Consider the following 22,577-nt stretch of genomic DNA (forward strand, 5'->3'; position numbering starts at 1 on the left):
ATCACAGTTGTTGCCGTCGATAAATTTCGACATTTGCAATAAACCGCAGCTATTATCACTACTTGTGAAATTTACTTATTCATTGTTATACTCTAACAACTATTGTTACTTTTTTTCACACGTCTGGTCGACTAGGAAAATTACCACCTAATTTTTACAATATTAATCATCATAACTAATATTTAATGTTGCATAAACTTAATGCAACTGATCAAGGGTTTCACACTAAACGAAATGATATCTCCCCAACGACCTTCTGGCGTTCTAGTTAATGCCTCAGAGCAGTCTCTACCGTATTTTAACTACTTATTTTTTTTTATTACAAGGTCATCATCAATGATCTATTTTCAACATAAAACTCATTATTATCGACTATCGCGATTAATTGAAGTGTCGGTCAATTTTACTACTTAACGATACTGAAAAATGACACGAAAACAAAGCAACTACAGATATCCGTGTCAATTCGTCTATTAAAGGAAAAGCGCACAAAACAATTAGTAGAAAAAAGAAATCTATTTGACCGTGACAAAGCGATTTTTAATCAAACCTTCATACTTTATTCTAATGCAAATTTATGCACAAAATATGGGGAAAAAAAGTACACTTAAAATCTCCTAAAAGCAACGAATGAAAAAATGAAATAACTTTAATTTTTAAGCTGGGAAATTAATTGTAAAAACATAAATGTAAATAACGTTTTACAAAGGACAAAAAAACGAGTTTTAAATGCCACGCAGATATGCAAAATAGAATTGGTTCTTGTTGCTAGACTTCGTTTTAAAAGATTACATAAAAAATTTACGGATACCACCGAGCTTGACACATAGTAAGTTTATGACACGTTGGAAGAACTAATATGTTTGAGTTCTCTGAAACCCTGACCTGTCTGGAAGAGGAACCTACCTAAGCGAAGGGGCTGGCATTTGTCCAAAAAGGTATGCAGTCACGAACAACTCGAGTTACCGTATTGTTAAAAAAAAAAAAAAAGTGAACTTACCACATGGCTTGTACGGACACGGGCTTGAATATGTGCTGTCGGCTACATACGCTCACGCTAAATCCTCTGTAAAATAAAAAACGAATTATAATTAAACGTTAGTAAAAGAAAGCGTAGTGTGGAGTGATTTATTTTATTGTAACTTTTTATTTAAATCCAAGAAGAAAAATACCACAAACTCATGAGTTGTAAAACATAGTTTTATAATGAAGTAGTTAACTAAATGAACGGTTTTATGGAACGAATCGTAACATGTATAATAATTTGTAGACTTCACAATTAAGATAAAGAGAACAGATTTGTAACGNCTAAATGAACGGTTTTATGGAACGAATCGTAACATGTATAATAATTTGTAGACTTCACAATTAAGATAAAGAGAACAGATTTGATAAATAAATTTAACTATAAAATTGCCCACCGCCGTCATTATTTGTGTAACCAGATAACGGCCTAGGGCACTACTACTACCTCGGGAGATTTCGCTGATAAAGTTGAATTACGACGGAAGCTCGTCTCTCTGGAAAACTTTTAAGGTCATGTCGAATGCCCCGGCGGGGAGGAGTAGTCGGTCAAATTGACAGAAAACCAAGCGGAGCAAGACGCGGTAACGAATGTCAATAGAAAGAGGAACTAAACTAACAAACGGAGTCGATCATTAAAAAACGGCATCGCTGCGCGTCTCGAGTCTAGGAAAAATATTCGTTTTTTAAACATATTTTTTTACTTGAGCACACGCGTTATGTTACGTATATATTATTCGGGCGATAGAATAAATAAACGGACCTATAAATTATCAAAGAATGAAATTTATATAAGAATCTCTAAAGAGGAACTGTCGTCGAGACGGAACGATCGGACAATTAAAAAGATGAACTGGTGTACAACACCGACAATGATAACCGGAAATTCGTTGAGTAATAACGTACACCTTGTATAAATTACAGCAGAGACGATAATGACCGTCATTACTGTTGCACGAGGAGGATACGAAATATTGCACCAAGGAGGCACAACTCTATTACTACGATATTAACCACCGTCGATTAATAATCGTTATTAATATTCGCCTTGAACACAGTGACCGTTGGAAAAAAACACTTTCGGTGTGTACACGTCAGTAAAATAATACACTCGATGAAGAAAATGGCGGCGCGGCAATGGATCGTGTAAACCATTCGAATACAATGAAACTGAAACAATCCAACGGACATCATTAACGGCGCGTGTAAATCGAATTTGTCGCCACGAAATGGGCAGAAATAATTGATTTTGTCGAATCAAAGAGACAAATTAATGGCGTTTCTATTAAAAAAATGAACTCACCCGTCTCCGTCCAAAGTGATGGTAGTATCGGCTAAAAGTCTAAGCACCAAGCCGATGGTAGTTCGCTGATTGCAGTCCAGACCCAGAAGACAAGATTCCTCTTGGCCGCCTGGGTTAACGCATGAAACCACTACCAGGTATCTGGTGCGACCGGAGTGAACGCTTTCGAGCTTCACAGCCTGTGAAAAAAAATATATAATTAATAAGTCATTTTAAATGTTGACATCAAATATCACAACCTATTTGACTACTCTCAAAACTAGCCGTGTCTTAAATTAACACAAGTAGTACAAAAACTCGTATAAGACATAAGTTAGAATACTACTAAAGGTACCTAACTAGTCTATAGAGTATTTCAGTATTTTAATAAAATGGAAGATAACTTTTTTTTTAAATCGATATTTTCTGCAACGTGAAATTTAAATATATTAAATAAAACCGACAAATAGTTTTGGACTACTTAGGAATTTATTATTTGACACCAAATTAACGTGCTGACATTTTAAAACGAAGAGCAATAAACTTTTCGCTGTCTCCGGAGACAAAGAGATTTTCATTAAAACCGAAACGCTAAACTTTTCGACTTAATAAAAAAAAAAATCCTCTAAATTGCAATGAAATGTATCTAAATATATTTTTTAGTATAATATTAACGGACAAGTATACTTATAAGAGTGTAAACCACTCGTGTCTCAAGGCTAGTCTTAATTAGCAAACTGTTTGAAAAGAGCTATTTGAATAATGATGTAATCTCTATTTTTACTGAAAATTGGCATGTTTTCACAACGTTGAGTTATACGATAGTTCCTATTAAAATGCATTGATAACGATATTATTAGTTCGTTGATAATTGTTGAAAATGTACACAATAACATCTCAAAACACAATAAATGAGAATTTAACAACGAGTACGTAACAATAAAATTGAGAAACATTACTACATACGAATGTCACTTAGTATCGCAGCTACAAAAAAATATATGATTGACGTTGAATATTGAACGTTATACTTCTGTAATGCTGACACAAAAGTATTTTGACAATAGGAAGGGTTGTGATGGTCGCCGAGGGGAATGTGAACGTCAAAGAGATGAACGTGTTTTGTAATTTTAAGTGCCGGATATAGTCAAGCAAGACAATCAAAAAGCCTAAGGGCGTCAGAGGTGAAAACATCGGCACCTGCATTATGGAAACACAAGCGAAATCGGTCGATAGATGATGTTTAATAATAATTATCATTTTCCCTTTCAGACACAGCTCATTATTCCATGTGCCCATTAAACGTTATTAACGAGATGTGCGTTTTTCAATAGTGATTGCCGTTCTCATTAATAAATAAATAAACAGTCGAAGTGTTTGGTATTAAGAAATTATCAAATACGAGTCAATAACATATTGAGAAGAAGCCGACAATGGATGATGACGGGCAATTAATAAAGAGATAACAGCGACCGGGAGGACAGCGAACTGAACGCAGAGGATGTTCGCCAAAGTAATGATGAACGTGGACCGTGTAAAAAACCGATAGATTAAATAGGCTAATGTTTCCAATTTTATAACGAAACCGGATTTTTTTTAGCCTGCGACAGTTAAAAACCATTAAAACTTATTTACACATCTAACAATCAGACATCGTTTGAACTTTTGGTAATTCGCTTTTGAATAAACGTCAGTTGAGTTAACCTTTGATTTTAAAATTTGTCCCGGCGCGAATATTTCTTATTGTTAAATCAACAATATATTTTATCAATAAAAAAAAAAAAAAGTTGTTTATACTATTCAGTCAGTCACGTAGCTGATAAATTACTTCGATCCAAATCATTATTCATTACCGTTTTTTACATTTTTTCAATAAAATCATTATTACTGTTGTAAATAGACAACGGATGGGTTGTCTGGTGCACGTCAAATATCTATTATACTGAACAACTATTTAATGAGTCCGTAGCAAATTTATGTTGAGTGTTAACAATCATAATAACATATCTCACGATATAGTGTCTGCGTTTCATACCAACTAATTGTAGATGAGAAATAGATATAAAATGTATACGACGCAATAAAAAAACCTTGTTTTACGTCCAATCGCATAATTCGATGTAACATTGTCCAAAGTCAAGATTTACACAGTTGTGTTGCGCGTGCAACGAAAAAATACACTTTACTAATTAATCGAAAACCGCAACAGAGTAAAGTGCAAAGAGTACCCTGCGCTCTATTGACCTTGTCCCGTGCAAACTCGATATTAAAGAGGTGCCATGAAGTTTGACAGCAGTTTCGTTGACTCGAACGTGGGGGCACCGCGTCTTTGCCGGTACGCGCTAATGACGCGCCGATGATTATTAATTGATCGGGTTTCGGACGCCAAGGACACACAACAGTTCCACAAGCTCCGGACGCACTCGGCGGGTTTCGGTTGCACTTTTAAACAGCTGTAGATGTCAACGGCAAGACGGCGTTGGCGCGTCACGAGGGGCAGGGGCGGTCGATTAATCGTGTTCTAAATGAATTAGATAACGCGCAGCGTGACGCAAATCCTTTTCGATCGTATTTACCTTATCTCGGCGACCTTCGACGATCGCACGCACGACGACGACCGGTCGGATTTACACCGAAAAGTCGACACCGAGGGGCGGGCAGGGGCACCAATCATTGGTAATAATCATAATGCCGCTCGTTCTATCACAATAAGTACAGGCCTAAGCGCGTACAGATAACGCGAACCCGGCTGACAAAACGCGTTTGTGAGCCGTGTAGCGGCGGTTGCGGCATAGAACAGCCTTGAGCGATCCGAACACAACACAATAATCGTCGTGTATTGCCACAGCAGTTTCATTACGATATTATTATTATTATTATTATTGTACACACAGAACCCTTTAAAAATCACGACAATCGCCGCCACGATTATCTCGGCCAAACATTTACAACGTTGTTGAACGTCAGCTATTTACACGTTAAACGGTCGCAGCCTTCGTGGATTTCGAGCGTTTGCTGCCAGTAACGGTAGCTCTCCTTGTGTGCGGTGCCACATAAGAAACGTACAAGGACGGCGCGCGGCTCGTGGAACAAATATTCGATCAATTTAGATACAGTTTGATCCCCACAGAAGTGTTCAAGGACCTCGTACGACCACTTAATGCGGAACAACAACAACAACAAGAAAAACACCGGCCCCATTGTCGACGATCTCGACGCGAATGCAGCGTCCCAGATTTAATCGATATCCTGTACCATAACATACCGGTCGTATATATACAATGGACTCGGGACCGCGCGGATTGCACGGACCGGTGAGGTAGCAGCGGACAAAGGCTGTCCGAGTCGAAACATTCCACAGCGATTCCGGCGAGGGTATGTAACGACAAGCAGCAGCTCGGTTGTCGTTAGTGTCAAGATTGGTGAAATGTCGTTCCGTTTGCCTATAAAGAGCGGACATTCAAAGCGCCGGCCATAGGCTGAACGAAACGAGTTAATGATACCCTCCCCCACCACTCGAGCGTTTCAGCTAAAGTGCTCAAGAAAGTATGATTTAAAGAACGCAGTTAAAACACCTTAGTTAATAACACGGCTGATAAGATTTTATATTTTAGAAACCGGTCAAGATTTTCAGACACGGGGAAAGTCATTTACAGTATACATATCACACACAACAATGATAGTACAAATGCGTTCTACACACGGTCATAATGAGGGAGGATAACAATTGCGTTGTTCCCGCGCGATACATTCGGTGCATACGTCTGAGATTAGTATTGTGTGTACAACAAGCCGTGCTCGGTATCGTGTCAAGGTCGCCGGTGAATTCAAAAAACCGTGAGAAGACAAAAGGACTACGAGTATCGAACGTTCGACCGAACCGTACAGTAACCTTCCAGAGAGACTGAGAAACCGATTATTCTCAATTCGTAAAATCCGCATTTGTTTAGGTGCCGACAACGGCGTGTGATAAGCATCGTTGTCTAAATACGATGTGTATGTCTTTGTTGTGCTCACCATGTTAAGACTGTCGTCGGGCCTGAGGATGTGGAACATGGACTGAAGATGGGCCTGTATGTCGTTGGCGCGAGATTGCATCTCGTTTTCGTTCGCCGACTTCCGGCCGGACGCCGGTGCCGACATGGACTGGTGTCTCGAATGGTGGTGGTGGTGTCTCTTGCGCCGGATTTGTTGATGGTGCGATTTGGGCGAACACAGCACTGCCGAAGTCGTACCCTTGTTAGCAAAATAACATTCGCTAAGTCTGAAACAAAAAAACAATTAAAATGTTAAAAATAAACAAACGACGAAAGTGATCACGACAAGAGAATTATAAAAAAATACAAAACAAGTGGTTCTCATCGAAACCATACTTCAACAACAGTGACAATAGATCGTTATATTTTCTCGACTAATTAAGACAAGCTTAGTAACACAAATAATTCTCATTTGTGTTACTGGCACTTGATGCGACCGTGAGTGATAACATGATGTACTACTACCTTTTTGTCATTGCCTACTCTAAAAAAACATATAGTTACCTATTGAGTTTTTTCTAGAGTAATTTAATCGCTCCGCCTGAGTAATGTTAACCGGTAGCCAACAAACGCCAGCACACGTCTACCAACAGAAGATTACAATGGTAAAACATCGTTTACATAATTCGAATTCCGTATAACGCAGTATCTTTTTCGTTGTTATACTAAGTACTTATATATAGTGAAGCGCATACTTTATTATTACAACAGTTGCAGTTATCAGACCCGAATGCGCGTGAAGAGCTAACTCAGGTACCTCCCGTGTAGTCCCGCGTAACAACAACCCAAATAACAAAATAAAAAAACTAAATTCGAAATTAAAATCTCCAGGAGCCGATCGATTATTATTACATCGACGACCGAGGAAAGCAATGGCGAGTAGTAGTGACAGATGGGAACTACAAGCACCACGTCGTAATTCGGACAAAATACATAAAAAAACTCAGGAACACGTTTGACCGAGACGACACGAGCAATAGAAATGTATTAACGATTTATACTGACAGAACGACCGCAAATGAAATTCGATGCGCACTCGCTTCGAGATTCATAGCCAAAGGGAGTCGACACACGAAATATTACTACCGTGTGGTAGAAATGAAAATTCTCACAAATTGTCGGTATAATATTCACTCGGCATATCATTAACATGTAACGAGTGGATAATAAACTTTCACGGGTCACAGCGAATTTTATTACTATTTGCTCCGAGTGTTTACATTTTAATTTGTGGTTTACCGATTAGGACAACGATAAAAACAAAAAATCCCTTCGGTTCAACACTTAAAACTTTCTACTCCAAACGAGATACTGTTGAGACGTTACACGGTACTAATTCGCAACCCGACCGTTGCATAAGAGTAATTAGAGCCTGCGGCTGATAAATACGAATTGCCAAGTGCTGGCGTCCAATCACACGAGCTGGTCTATAAAATTAACGCCGGCAGAGTGATAACAGTGACCGGAGGACATTAAGTGTTACACGCCGGCCGGAGAAATCTAATGCGGAAAACGAAAAAGAAATAATGAGCCATTTCCATAACGTGTAATTCAATACGATAACTCTATTAAACTGTTGCTCAACGCGCGGTGATAACTACGAGGTCCATCGCGAGAGTGTCATAATGAAATCATTGTGTAGTTGCGCCCGAGTAATTTACTGGAAATCTCTAAACCGCCATACTGATACGGTTACTTCATAGGCAATCAGCAGCGAACATTGCGCGGTGTTTATTGCAGAAACACTTTGGAGTACCTTAGAGTAGATTTTCTGCTACACATCAATTAGCCGTCCAAATGTTCTTAAAGATTTTTAACGAGAAAATTTCACCGTCTGTAAAGTTCAGACATTTTACAACGATGACCGATTAACACCTTCGCGTCGAGTGTCAGTCACGGACTGCCCCACCTACAGGAGCTTTTACTCGGATTAAAATTTCAAACAGTTCACCTACAGGCGGTCGCCGAGTTAAACGCTCACGTGATACGAACATAAGTGTTATTGGCTAACGCATAGGAAATGTATTGATGTTTGTTTATGACAAATGCCTCCGGACACATAATGTGTAATAGTACAATTTATTATATGCAACACACTACGGACACATACTGTCGTAAACCATTTTCACTTGGATAGATTGGTTGTTATATACGCGATTATACGCACAGCAAATAAAAAACTCAATAATACTTGAGAGAATCTTTTGTTTCGGACACACAAAAAAGGGTAGTAAGATTACTATAGAAAAAAATTATCCAGAGGTTGGTCGTGACAAGTTTTCCTCTACACAAATCCCTTCTGTCATGTTTTGTATGTTTAACAATCAAGTGATCTCAAAGGATTTCCTGCTGCATACGCCCAAGCAGGTGGCACTTGTACGTAGAACAGCTCGCTACATACTTACATGTACACACTCTAAACGTAATAGAACAATCGCTACGATTTATAGTTTTTTTTTATTGACTAACGTCATTTTATGTTTGAAAAACATAAAAAATATATGAATTCTCTGCGAGTCGCCACAAGAAATTTATTGCATATTGACTGCTCAAAAGCGCACAATTCAAATCGAGTACGATGATTAAGTGCTATTTATCAAGAGCTTATGATAATTACGATAATTTTATACATCCCTGTGCAGTCTATTGTAAGTAAGGCTAATCTGTGCGGAAGTTATTCGAATAATTTCCAACTGGCCAGACATCGCAGTCTTTACAGTAATAATTTGTTATTATATTCTACGCGATAAATGATAAAATATAATACTGACAAACCGGTTACGATAAGAGTTATGTTTTTTGACCACATTTTACAAAAATTAGTAACACACTAAAGGAAATGTAATACGAACGATTCGAATTTAAAATCTCATCTCGTTCGATAACAAAATCCATACAAGCGATCCAAACAGTGTTTAGTGTGTACGAAGAACAAGGCAAACACGTTTGAGTGCAAAAATTTGTATAAACGATGAATACATTAGTACATGAGACACAAATATAAAAACATATACATTTTTTTAATTAAAAACATTACAAACCAGTGTCTAGCCTCTCGGAGAGTTGTTGAAATGTTTAAAATATTACTAGAGAATATTCGGTACTTAAATAAAATATATAAATATAACAAACATTAATAAAGGCAAACCAATAAATGTCTAACCTTCGGCTTTGAAAACAAATAACATCTATAAATCATCATGTTTACCGCGTGATGTTCACTACCAAAAACAAAATCCAGTCATTAGGCGAGTATAAACAATTGCATTACACGTTTTAATTGTTTTTAGTCAACAAAATGCCATAAACTCTTTTTTATCAGTCTATCACCTCAAACGTTGAAAACACATACTTCCTCGTTATTTTTCATCAAAGATAAGTTAATTTGTTTCTAGAGTTCATTAATCGGTAATATATGTGTTTGAAAATTAGTTTTTTTTTTTCAATAACTTTCGTGCATACTACTTAATCGCCTTAAGGTAAATAAGATGTTGTTCTATCATAAATCAAATAATTAATAATTAGATATAATGTAATTTTAAGTACTCATTTTTATAATCTTGACGTTATAAAAATCATTTAGTTTCGGTAAGTTGTATTCGTCGATATTAATCGATTCCAATGAAACAAAAGGTAAACAACACACGTGTTAATTTTACAGCTTTAAAATGTACACATTTTACTATTCCGAGAAGTGCTTTGTTCTTTAATGCGAATTACAGTAAACGTTTCATCAGTAGAGTCTTAAAAAGAGAACGCACATAAACAGATTGAGAATAGTTATTTTGTTGTATAGACAAAGTTAAGTTGCCAATTTTTAATATTATTGGAAAATGTCCAGGAAATTCACGGAGAAAACTGTGAAATCGCCTAAAATGGTAGATGGAATTACAAAATTAGCTGACGAAAAGACTTCCAAGGTTTTTGGCAATATGTTTTTTATATTTATGTTAAGGTTAAAAAAAAATGTTACGAATTAAACGTACCATATATATCATTTACTCGAACATAATTAACGTTCAAATTGTACACCCAAAAAATGATTTGCATAGGTACGTAACGATTTGAATTGATTAATATTTAAACTCATTTTTATCACGTCTAGAAAAACTATAATTGGAATTTCTAGATTTATGATGTTATAATTATGAAATATCTTATGGCAAGAACAAAATATTGTCTGATGGACCGGAAATTATTCTTGTCGCACACGTGTCCAAATAAAAGTCGGACCAGAGAGAAGTATTTTAACAATGCAAAACATCTGTCGTCTCCGAATCACCTAAATTATAAATACACTTTGAGCGCCTACTCATTTGTATTGTAACGAAGTGCAAGCTCGACAATAAAAAACCTCGGTAAAGAAAACCCAAAAGCTAGTTCTGATGACGAGTGTAAATTTGGAGACACGGCCGAAAGAAGAACAGTGACCGTATGATATTTCATTTGAAAAGAAACAGTGTTGATTTCGTTCATCAAAATGAATACTACTTCATTCGTATGGTTTTTTTTTTAAACATTATTTTTTTAGTGCGATGTACTTGTACCGCGAGTGGAAGTTAAAACGGAATATCGTAATTAATAAGACTTCCACTTGGGCACGAGCCAAGGTTCTTTTGAGAACCCGATGGTCTGCAATGTTATCAAATTAAAAATAATACGTTCCGTCGTACGACGAATTATCGTAGTGAGCGTTACGGTCGAGATACACCTGAGACCCAGAGGGGAGGTACCATAAATCGAAATCCGTGATGTGAGACGATACGGCAATGGCATTTGCATTTTTCAAGAACAAAGTAGAATTACACTGGCGCAGACGATGCGCTCAGAGGAAGTCGACAAAATATGGAGATTAATAGAGGCAGCGACCACTCTATCTTGGGATAGGCCATTGTGTGTTAAAACGAACTATTATTGTTACTATTTTTCAACAGTTCAATAAGTGAAACAATGTTTGATCGGTTACAAATAGATTCCATTAATGACTATAGTCGAGCCAATAGCTGTGAGCCGTTTAACCTCGTTTTTTACAATAGAATACATTTTTATACGCACTGTTAAGAGAAACTCACAATGCCTTTGGAACTAATGTAAATACACATGTTAAATTTCGTGGCTTCTGCCAAAACATTATGTATTGTAGTGTTCATAAAATTGTTTACCCACGCAGCAGACAAATAACGCCCTTCAAAATAATTGTTCCTTTTCTTGGGATTTTAATAATACTTACGACGCAAAATGTCGGCCGAAACGCAGAAATAGGGAAAATTGCCATCAATATTTCATGGCCGCGAGAGGCTCATCAAAAACGTGAGAGAAACAAAATTAACTGACTTATTTTTCCTAAAAAACAAACGTTTCAGTGAGTATTTTCCTTCGGATTTCTCCGGATATTGAATATTCTGATAGTTAAAACTATTTTACAAGACACGTGAAGACATTACTTTGATTATAATAGCAACACGAAATTAGTAAGTTACATTTGTTATTTTTAACTAACTAAAAGATTAAGTACTTTCTAAATATAAAAAATGTTCTGTATAAAAAAAAAAACGTGAATAAAGAAAATCTATTACATTGATGAATTTCATAATAACTCTGATGATGCGATTTACGCTTAATGAAATAGAAATCACTAATAGAAACACCAAGTAAAACAACATTAATAAAGTAAGTATACGTTTAGTATTTGCGATAAAACTGTGTTTAATCGACTGGCGAAAATAATCGCAATATTTTTTTTTACCGTAAAAACAAATTAGCAACGCCATATAACACACACACACCTGATTTTCCGCGCTTTCTTTTCGCGTCTAAAAAACCGCAATTATGCGCAAAATCTAATAAAAGGTATTATAACAGCCCATCGAGGCGAACGAGAGTATTTACACAACCGCAATCATCCCACAAACTCCAATAGAGAGCACACACGCGAAAAACAATATATATGCAAAACACTTTGGGGTTTAAGATTACATTATAGATGTTAGTGTACTTAGTGTGCTGACGTCATATTAAATCACAATAGTCCAGCGCAATGGCGCAGTTGGCAATAGACACTGACATGATGTTAAACACTTAACAGCATTAAAATTGATAAGAGTGCAGCCAGCAAAAGTATTACAATTTCACATAGTACCGTAATCATGACATGACATAATGTTAGTGTAGAAATCATAACGTGTATCCTAAACTCGACGGACCCGCAGAATTGCTACCTACACGAGTAATGGTAAACCGTTTACCGGTCAAAAACATTATAATTAATCGAAACTCTAATTAGCTGTAGCCGCTGGCTATTAGCGATAATCGAATTTACGAGCCCATCGCACAATTTCTCTATGCCAATTTTCCTACTGTCGTCAGCCAACGTCTAATAGAACACGCCGTCCGCAAGACTTCCGGAAGAAACCGTGTAACATTAAGCTGAGGTTAAATGAACATTGAGTAGCGAGAAGGCAAACTGGAGCCGAGTAATACCGCAAATTTTGCTACACTGTAAATATACACAAATCATTTCCGGGATAGAACACAATTTTAATAACACACATCTAACTTGAAAATATTTGTGTCGGTTCTCAGAGTTTTTCATAACCGGTTTTTATCCTAAATGGCAGTCGCGGGTTCTTTGGGTGTTATGGCGATGACACAGTAATTCTTTTGATAGTAAATTAGTCATGGAAATTCACCGAACTACGAGTACGTACACACAAATTAATATAATTATTATGTACAACGATTTTATTGTTTACCATCGCACTCATAATATTGTTTAATAAATAACAGATCGCGATGTTAATGCGTTTTCTTTTTTCAAACCCAACTATTAAAACAAAACAAATCGAATTATTTATAAAACGTATTAATCGCACGAAATCGCGCATATTACAAGAAAAAAAAAACACTGCGAAATTATAAACAATAAAATGCGTCAGCCGGCAAACGTTCATCGCCACGTACAAAGTGGCAAAGTTCTAAAAGAGAGTCGTTTACGAATCGAGTCGATCAAATGTTTTTTTCCACGAGCGGTCAAGTAAATACGCTTAGATAATATTTAGACACGAACAATTGAAAATTGAATTATGCACGTCTGCTTGAAGTGGTGTTGCGTGTGTTCATAAATCATGACTCACAAATAACACTCACGATATTCTTCAAGTGCAATTTCCCTCGGCCGAGTAATTTAAAAAGACATATTGCGTTGTTTTCATTCGCAGTAAGGTGCTGTGGAAAATGATCAGATACTGAAGTTTTTCTCGTTTGACGCGTGTAATGTTTTCACGTGTTTAATCGACCGAGAAAGGCCATGTCGAACCAATATGTTTTTTTTTTTACATCACATATAATAGTACAATGTACAATATTTAAAATACATCGATTCATCAGACGGACGAGGCTGAAGTTACAAGGGTGATAGTTTATAAACATGTCTGTAGAAGTATATATTACAGCGACAAAATTGAAATACATTTGTTATGAACGATGACTCTGCATTATGTATTACAATAGCGGAGATTATTAAAAAAAAAAAAAATGTTAATTTTGTGGAATTAACAAAAATTTAGTTGACTGGTGGATGTTATGGAAAGTTTCACGGTTTTTTAGACGATGAAAATTAAACACATCTGAAAAAAAAAATGGTGGACGTTTAATTTTCAAGTTCATTGCAACCTGTGGGCAACTGTCAGACGCGACATGGCATACGACAGCGGTCAACGGACTCGGACTATTGGAAAAAAAAAAATAAAAAGAAACAATGAACGCACTCAACGGCGTCGTCATTGCAATAATTAACTCGTGTAGCTACCGATCGACGCAATAGATACTCAGATAATTGTCTTTAAATGTTACCAATGGCCATCACTACACCGAGAAAAGTACCTAAACGCTTCCAGTAACAACTTGAGATGAATAACGTCCATTAAAATGTTGTTCGTTTTTACTCATCAAATTTAATTTCAATAAATCTAATTGGAAAAATGATCGAAGACAAACTTTTAACATCACCTATAAATTGTACAATATTTTTGCTCAAGTGTATTTATACTTAATTAAGGCTGCATTTCTAAAAAAGTAAATTGATGTTTAACGAATTTAACATTAGTTAAGAGATAATTTTGGTTTGGTCGTAGTTTTGACATTATACTTGATACAGCTTAACAATAATTTTAACGTAAGAAGGAAGTTTGAATACAACTGAAAATACTAAATACTATTATAGTCAGAACAGGAAACTATTACACAAAAGCAAGCAAAATGATAATTGCAGTGCATTTAAAAAAAAAAACGTGAAGTACCAGTGGAAGTATAAATACTATAGAGAATATTATAACACACAATCGGATTCATTAATATAAGTATACTCCTACTGTAAGTGAAAAGAGAAATTGTCACAGGTGCGGATAACAAAAGCACAATGGGTCACGATGGATTGCGCAATACGAAGATTTCCCTAATTATTGAACTTACCGACACGAATCGAAAATTTTTTGTAATATTGTGACATCATCAAAGTCGGTTTTTTATCGGAACACACAAGAGTTAATAGTTATGTCCGGCGACAACGACCATGATCGTCAGCAATGACTGAGTACCGCACGTAATATACTCATTGTATCCGAAGTTGGTTACCAGAAGAAAAAATATTATCTCATGTCCTATTATGAAGTATTATTATACCTACACATTTCACTAGCGACTTTTATCTTAAGAGTTATTTAATGGAAGTAGGTTCTAACACATTCACAAAAGAGCAACTCAATTTCTTAACACGACGGTAGTGTGACAAACGATTAAAATTCAACAAACCACCACACCCGAAATATACAAAAACAAAAATCGCATTGTTTTAAACGCAATCGAACGGGAGAAAATTGAGACTGTATAATCGAATTACGAAAAAAAAAAACGGTTGACTTATTCTGATAAAATTCTAATAGATAATTAACCATTAATTTTGAAGTCAAAAAGAAAAATATCATCACATAACTAAAATTAATTTTTGTCATTTAATATTTATGTTTAAAAATTCACATTATCCCCAAAACAATTGTACGGTGTAACTTTTTTATTCCGTGTACTTTTTTACATTCACAAAGCTTCTATAACTCTAGTTTGTTTTTCAAAATACTTTTTTACATTCACAAAGCTTCTATAACTCTAGTTTGTTTTTCAAAATATTAGTCATACTAACAATAGTTATTTTTAAATAAGTACACGAATACACGTGGAAACAATTGACAAAGAAATTAAAGAACATAATAATAATAATAATAATAATACGGACACAATTTCTCCGTTTTTATGTTACACGTGTAACACTAGTAAATAATTATCGAACAATTATTAAGACACGAAGAGTTCACTAAAAAGAAAACTATATCGGTGTAACATTTAATTTCTCAAAATTGATATCACGAAGTTACTGTCTACAAATGTACAGCATACACGAAACACTACTAAATGTTAAAAAACAAACGCATTTAAATGTGTAATAATGGCACATCTGTCAATAAAACGTATGCCATAAAAGTATTTATTTAGCGTCTCTTTAAGGTTATTTAAATTTTAAAAAATCATCTCGATCGGAAGAATCGAGCCCGTTTGAAACATATTTACAAATTGTACACATGTTTGAAATCGGACACGGAGAGATTGCAAGACAACAATGGAAAACACAAGACCGTAAACTCAGTGAACTGTTCGGTGGTAAAAATTAGCTGTTGTGCTTTTCCTATACATACAATCACCGCGTGAATAGATAATATAATAATACAAATACACAGCGAAATTTGCCAATTATCATCGGCTATTGTTATTGATCAACCCTGGAACGTGAAAGTCGCACACGATATGCAGCGGTGGCGGACGTCTCATGTAAAACATTAAACATTTTCCACTTCCGCCGTTCCAAGGCGTGCGGTTTGAAATAGTAAAACTAAATTCTTATTTTCCAATACAATGTGCATAGAAAGTCATTAGATATTTCAATTTACAGTATGCGTTTTTGATTCCTTAAACGGCATATCACCGCCACCGCAACCTGATTTGTACGTTTCCAAACCGTGACAGCCGCCATTAATAAAGACAAATGCATAGTGGGTGAAAATAGGCATCGAAATTTAAGCAAAAAAATATAATTCAACTCAAGAAAACGCCACTACTTATGTACCCACGCAATGCGGTTTGACCCGGTTGATTTAGCTCATTGACGTGTGATGGAAATTAACACCGTAGTGTATTGTCTAACAGCGTGTACAAAGTATAGCGAAATAAACTAGGCCAGATATCGTGTAGTTTTGTTTTTTAGTAGACAGTGCCGTCAAAATGCATGAAAAACGATTTTACTTAAAACAACATAGTTTGTGCGATTTGCATATGTATTAACTCTGGCTTCCCATTGTTGGCAAAAACCACTATATAATGTTGATACGATGGATTAATAATTTGCCGTTTATTATAAACAGGAATTTAAAATGTTAATCCATAAGAGAAGATAATAAAAATAAATACAAGTAAAACGCGCATAAATAAAGCACATTAAATTATTTCATAATAATTATTCGAAGATTTAAACAGCTTGATTTTTAGTTTGGCTATGTGAGAATAACACGTTGTTTTTGCTTAATCTAATTAACAAATTTCATAATTCATTTGCAATTCAATAAAAAAAATTCTTCAGTTACGCGAACAAAATTCACATAATATAACCAATACGATAAATTATTTTGGTCAGACGCGTATAAAGCGATGGGAATAGTAATATATTTTTTTTATAGACTAACAAGATCGAAAAGTAAGATAAAGTACTGGCACTGCGTTTTATTATTTCTGTCCATGTATCGTTTGAATAATTTTAATTCGGAATTGACATATTTCCATTAAGATTCATGTTTAGATTTGATATAGGCGTCCGAACAACCCAAGAAAACATATTCATATTGAATTCATTATTAATTTATTAAGCCAAGACGACTACGGTATAGTTTATAAAATTCGTTTAATAGCCATGTCGATAAATATTAACCAATGGATAGTATACGATTTCTTAACGAAGCCATTCGTCATTACATTAAGAGTAATTTATTAACACGTCTTTATATATCTATGCATAAACACTTTTTACAGCAGCCTGAAGTGTAACAAAAAAACTTTCCACCCGATAGCAAAATTGATTGGCATTAAACGTCACACCAAAGTTGACAGATATAAATATGAATAAGATTACATAATAATACTATTGCATAATAAATATAACACTTTTAAACATTGAACTCAAAAGCTCTATCCGAATTACGACCAATAAACGAACAACTGTGCAAATACTTGTACGAAAAAACCAATTATGTCCTGCACTATGATCATTATAACAACCTAAATTATTCAATCTAGACATTCTAATTTTGATTAATGTAAATCTCGATACTATACTCAATTAACATTTTTATTTCGCTGCATTATTCTTTTTCACGATTGTGCGTCGTTTTTATTTCTATAAAATAATAATATACGAACAAATATTTTAAGACCTTGATAGCAGTTCACCAAGGGCGTACGCAGATATATGTTAAATACCGCGATGAAAATTTTATCATTATTATGGTAATAATATAAAAAATAAACGGTCAACGCTTTATTAAATGTTTTTAGGTCGACCAGATCCGATTAGGATCATATTGCAACTGAATATTTTAAAATAATAGCCGTTGCTGTCGTTGCAACAACGTACCGCGACAAATGACATCCAAGTTGAAATTTTTCACCTACACCATTGGAGATAATTTCACTAATGAGTAATAACCGTTTTAAAAACACAATATGTGCATACAAAATTCAGGCAAAACAAATTTACTTCGACATGCGTGGAAAATCATTCGTTCCCCAAGCAAATACACTCAACTACTTTAACAGTCACGTACAAAATTTTAAAACTTGGGTTGTTAGATTAAAAATAAACACATACGATCAAGAACCATTACGTACAAAAACGTTATTATACGCATAATAATTACATGTTTTTGTATTTCAACAGTGCGGCGCATTGAAGAAATTAATTGTAATGCATATTGCTAGATCATTTATAATTTAAAATTTTAGCGTTTCTGGGGTAAGTCAAACACATAAATGAAGTGAAAAGTTTCAAAGATCCTTTACGAATGTTTTAGTCGAGCACTTGAAAAAATAATTCAACTAAGCGCAATATAAAGCTGTAGTTTTAAATAAGATTAATCGACGTGTCAACCCCATAAAACATCCGGTAGTCGACAAGAAACATAAAAAGTATAATTAGTGTGTAGCATGCGTATTCACTTAAGGGAGCGTCTTTAACAGTATATTAGACTAAAACGAGTACTAATAATTCATTAAGGTACTGAGACATTCGAGAAACTTACAAATATAAAGGGCACATCTCCTAAGACTAACTAATTCGGGCCATTTATTTGCGTAGAGTGATTATATTAAGATTGAAAATCTAATGAGTACATAAATGATGGGCTTTCAAAATAACTTGACGGACAAAAAAACCTTCCACATATTTTTTTCACTTCAAATAGTGTGAAGTTATTCACAAAGAAATTGATGGAAGAAATACCGTTAATTGAAACACTAGACAAACATTCGTTATTCGATTACACTCACAACATAACAAGTTGTTCTATTAATATCAAAATAATAAAGGCACAAATGAGGATAATATCCTTTTTTTACTCGAATAGAAGTAATTATGTTATAATTTTTTTATAACAAACACAACTGATTTAACAAGATTTCTAGGTGAATGTCAACGTATTATTTTTGGCCCAACGGCTAGGCCGATAGGATATCCTTAAGTCTATAGTGTAACACATGACAGAGGAAAGGCGAAGCAAATCAAACGCTTCTGCGATACACTGAATGCCTTCACAAGTCGCAATATTATGTGCGCCAACAGAACTTTTGTGACGGTAGGTCCATATAAACAACAGAAGAACATTAGTCTTGATAAAGAGAAATATAAAATACCTAACTTTGGCCAGATGCCATTTAAAAGGTGTCGCGCGACAAATCATATTAACAGAACTTCAGTATATTTATAATGTCATATGAGGTGATAGCAGTAAATGTATATAGTTTTCAATACCTGCGGTTTGTCTTAATGGGTTCATCTTCGTCCAACGAACTGCCGGCTCCGGAATCCTAGAATAAAAAAATATAAATTTTAGTACAAATAAAAAATAAAGACAACTTAAAAACTACACAACTCGATAAAAAAATTGTTATTACAAATATCAATAAGTAGAAAAAGGAGTTTCAAGTGACGTTAAACTTTTATTAGAAATAAAAACATACAAGAACAATTATTTCAAATTATATGAAGTCTCTAGACTCAACATTTTCTTTATATCGCCGGTAAAAATAGTTGACTCCGTTACAAGCTTTAAATAGCCTATGGAAAATGTTGAGTGATATTCTTGAAAAATGACACATAACAAATATTTTGAATGGCTTATTCTAAATTGGAATCAACGAGATAGTCCCCAAAAGGAAATACAAGTTCACTACTAATTCTGTTCGTTCGATTTGCCAACAAAAATGGGAAAAAAACGAAATACTTTAAGTGGTAAATTATATTAAACGACAAATCCAAAAATAGAAATACGCATCTCTCAGAAATTTCAACAGTGAATAAAAATATTTGTTTGGAGTTGAAATATTTCCGTGACTAACAACTACCATTGTGCTCATCCGAAACCACACGGAGATTAACGAGTTCGACTATGAGTAATTATGAACCTACAAAAAAATGACTACAATAAAAAAATTCGTACGAATATGACACGCAATCGTCGTACCTACCCATTTTTCATCAGCAGCGAGTGTGATATTACGGCGTATACATTGTTCAATGACAATAAAACTTTAATTTTTACAGTTGTTTCATATATATATATATAACCTATGCACGCGGCTCGAACCAAGTTCAACGCACTGCAAACGCTACTACCAATAATGTATTATAAAGTACCACCGTATGAACTAGTAAACGCATTACTGCAAACGATCGAGTAGCCAAGCCTACCTATATTTAGTATAGGTGTACATTACCGATTACTGCAGAAATCAAACCTGCCAGAGAAGTACAACCCGCCGTATCCAAGCAACTAGAGTTCAATACAATAAATACACCGAGTGCATTAGGCCCAAGCGGTTTGTTTTAGTTTTAAACATTGTGTTCATTTCACTATCAACTAGAACGACCAAATAGTAAAAAATTAATACTTACAACACAAATGAAGTGGTAAGAACGCGCGAGGACGATAGAATGAGATTTTTAGATTTGAGCTTTGTTAGATTAAACGAGTACGTTAAACTCGCCCAACTCGAAATCAATACTTGTTGAAGTAATAATTATATTTACTACAACAACTTATAACGTCGTAAACAATAAACATACACTTTACAACCAATTGTCTAACGGTATAATAACTTGTTTACCGTGTATACAATAGATAAGTGTTCCATTATATAGAGTCTAAATTTATTATCACGAAGAACAACATTTATCTACGATAGTTTGCCTAGAAAGATAAATATTCTTTAGTCTTCTTCAATTAGACAGAAAATTATGTATATATAAATATAAAAAAAAAAATACCATAATGTTTCACTGCATGTAGCATTTATTTAATTTTTATTCAAATTAAAAATACTATTTTAATGTACTAAAATATTTCATCGATACTTTTTAGATATAAATCAAATAATAATAAAGACGTATATAGCGTGCGAGTAATAACTTTTTATTATCGTACATAGAGAAGAAATTCAAACGAGCGGAACAAGAAAATTAAAAAACAATTATTTGTCGTAACAGAAAAATTATGACATCAAATTAAAGTGTAATTGTAAACGTTTTTGAAAATAATTCGGTTTATATTATGTAAAAATAATCAAAAAGATTCAGGTCGATTTTCATAAGATTCGCTTGCAAACCTGTAACCGAGTCTATAAAAGGGCACACGAAGTAATTACTATTAGATTAAATAGTAGATACGATACACGAACACGATGACAAATCGTGTGTCTTAAGAGAAACATCCCGTCGGATCCGTTATGTTTTTTAGTTAAACGCGAAGGCGCAAGATTCACGAGAGACACTTTCACTGTCACGACCTGCATGCTATTCCAAAGCCAACAACATTTGTCAATTTAATATCAATTTTTTCTACAACGCGTAAAAACTAAGAAAAAATAATCACGTGCGTAACGATATGATCAATAACAGTTTAAATGTTTCAAAACGGTTGTAGTGTCGGCGGTGGTTCTGGGTCACGAAGAGGCGAGAAAGGTTGTAGAAGCACGTGAGCAGCGGCCTCAGAGGCAATAAGAAGACCAGAAATTAGGCTAACGTGGTGGGCATGGAAATACACATTTGAGTGCCAATGGTGAACTATTATTATTGCTCGATACTCAACCACCAACCATTTACCACCGCCGACTCAGTCCTAAACAATATTAAAAAACTGTTTTAATACAGCAATCGTAATAGTCATCACCCTTGAATGGTTAATTTCATCGTACTCGACAATTTCTTTTCTTTGAACATTGTTAATACGCCGAAATATCATTATCTTAATAATTCATACCTCAACAAGCTTATCGAATAATCGTTGTTTGTGATTGTCACGCAGGTGCACTAAAACCCATCAGGTTTTTTCGGGTTACTTTTTTTTTTATCGTTGGTCGTGCACACCTATATGTAAATGACCTCCTTGAGTCACAGCACTATGTACGACACCATTTGCTATCGTCTGTAATAATCTTTGCGTACACTAAGAAAAATAAAGAATTACCGAGGAGTTCGCATTGCGATTAAAGTTTAATGTGTAATAATAATCTGTCAAATTTGTTTTATTTATTATATTCTTAATTTACTTTCCACTATTTAAAATTATAACTCAAGGGGAATATTTGATGAGAACATAGTAACAATGTCAAATTTGGTAGTGTAATTTGTTTGGATAAGGCAATTTTACGAAATCGGCGTAATAACAGGTTAAATCGATATAAAAAAACAAGTAACATTTTTAAAAATATATACAAATTTGATGAGCTAATAATCATTGAGGTCAATTAATTCTTAACGCATGACACTATGTTAACGTCTCTTCTAATGTTTTTTAAGACGTAACGAAGGATATGTACGTTGCACAACAGGTACAAGACAGAGCAAGAAGAGTAAACACTCCCAAAGT

At 34.7% G+C, this 22,577-nt stretch overlaps 1 protein-coding gene across 2 annotated transcripts in view; it reads right to left on the reverse strand.

Annotated features, from left to right (window-relative positions):
- Positions 1–22,577, reverse strand: part of LOC126902300 (protein phosphatase Slingshot) — a 47,132-nt gene that overhangs the window by 11,512 nt on the left and 13,043 nt on the right. For both annotated transcript variants that reach the window (XM_050679413.1, XM_050679412.1), the window contains exons 2-5: positions 19,463–19,518; positions 6,323–6,569; positions 2,327–2,505; positions 1,001–1,066 (exon numbers count right to left, since the gene is read on the reverse strand). In XM_050679413.1, the coding sequence (XP_050535370.1) occupies positions 1,001–1,066; positions 2,327–2,505; positions 6,323–6,569; positions 19,463–19,518 (548 nt within the window). The remainder of the gene's footprint in view (positions 1–1,000; positions 1,067–2,326; positions 2,506–6,322; positions 6,570–19,462; positions 19,519–22,577) is intronic.

This window comes from Daktulosphaira vitifoliae, unplaced genomic scaffold, assembly GCF_025091365.1.
Source record: "Daktulosphaira vitifoliae isolate Bord-2020 unplaced genomic scaffold, ASM2509136v1 Scaffold_3, whole genome shotgun sequence".
NCBI classification, from domain to species: domain Eukaryota; kingdom Metazoa; phylum Arthropoda; class Insecta; order Hemiptera; family Phylloxeridae; genus Daktulosphaira; species Daktulosphaira vitifoliae.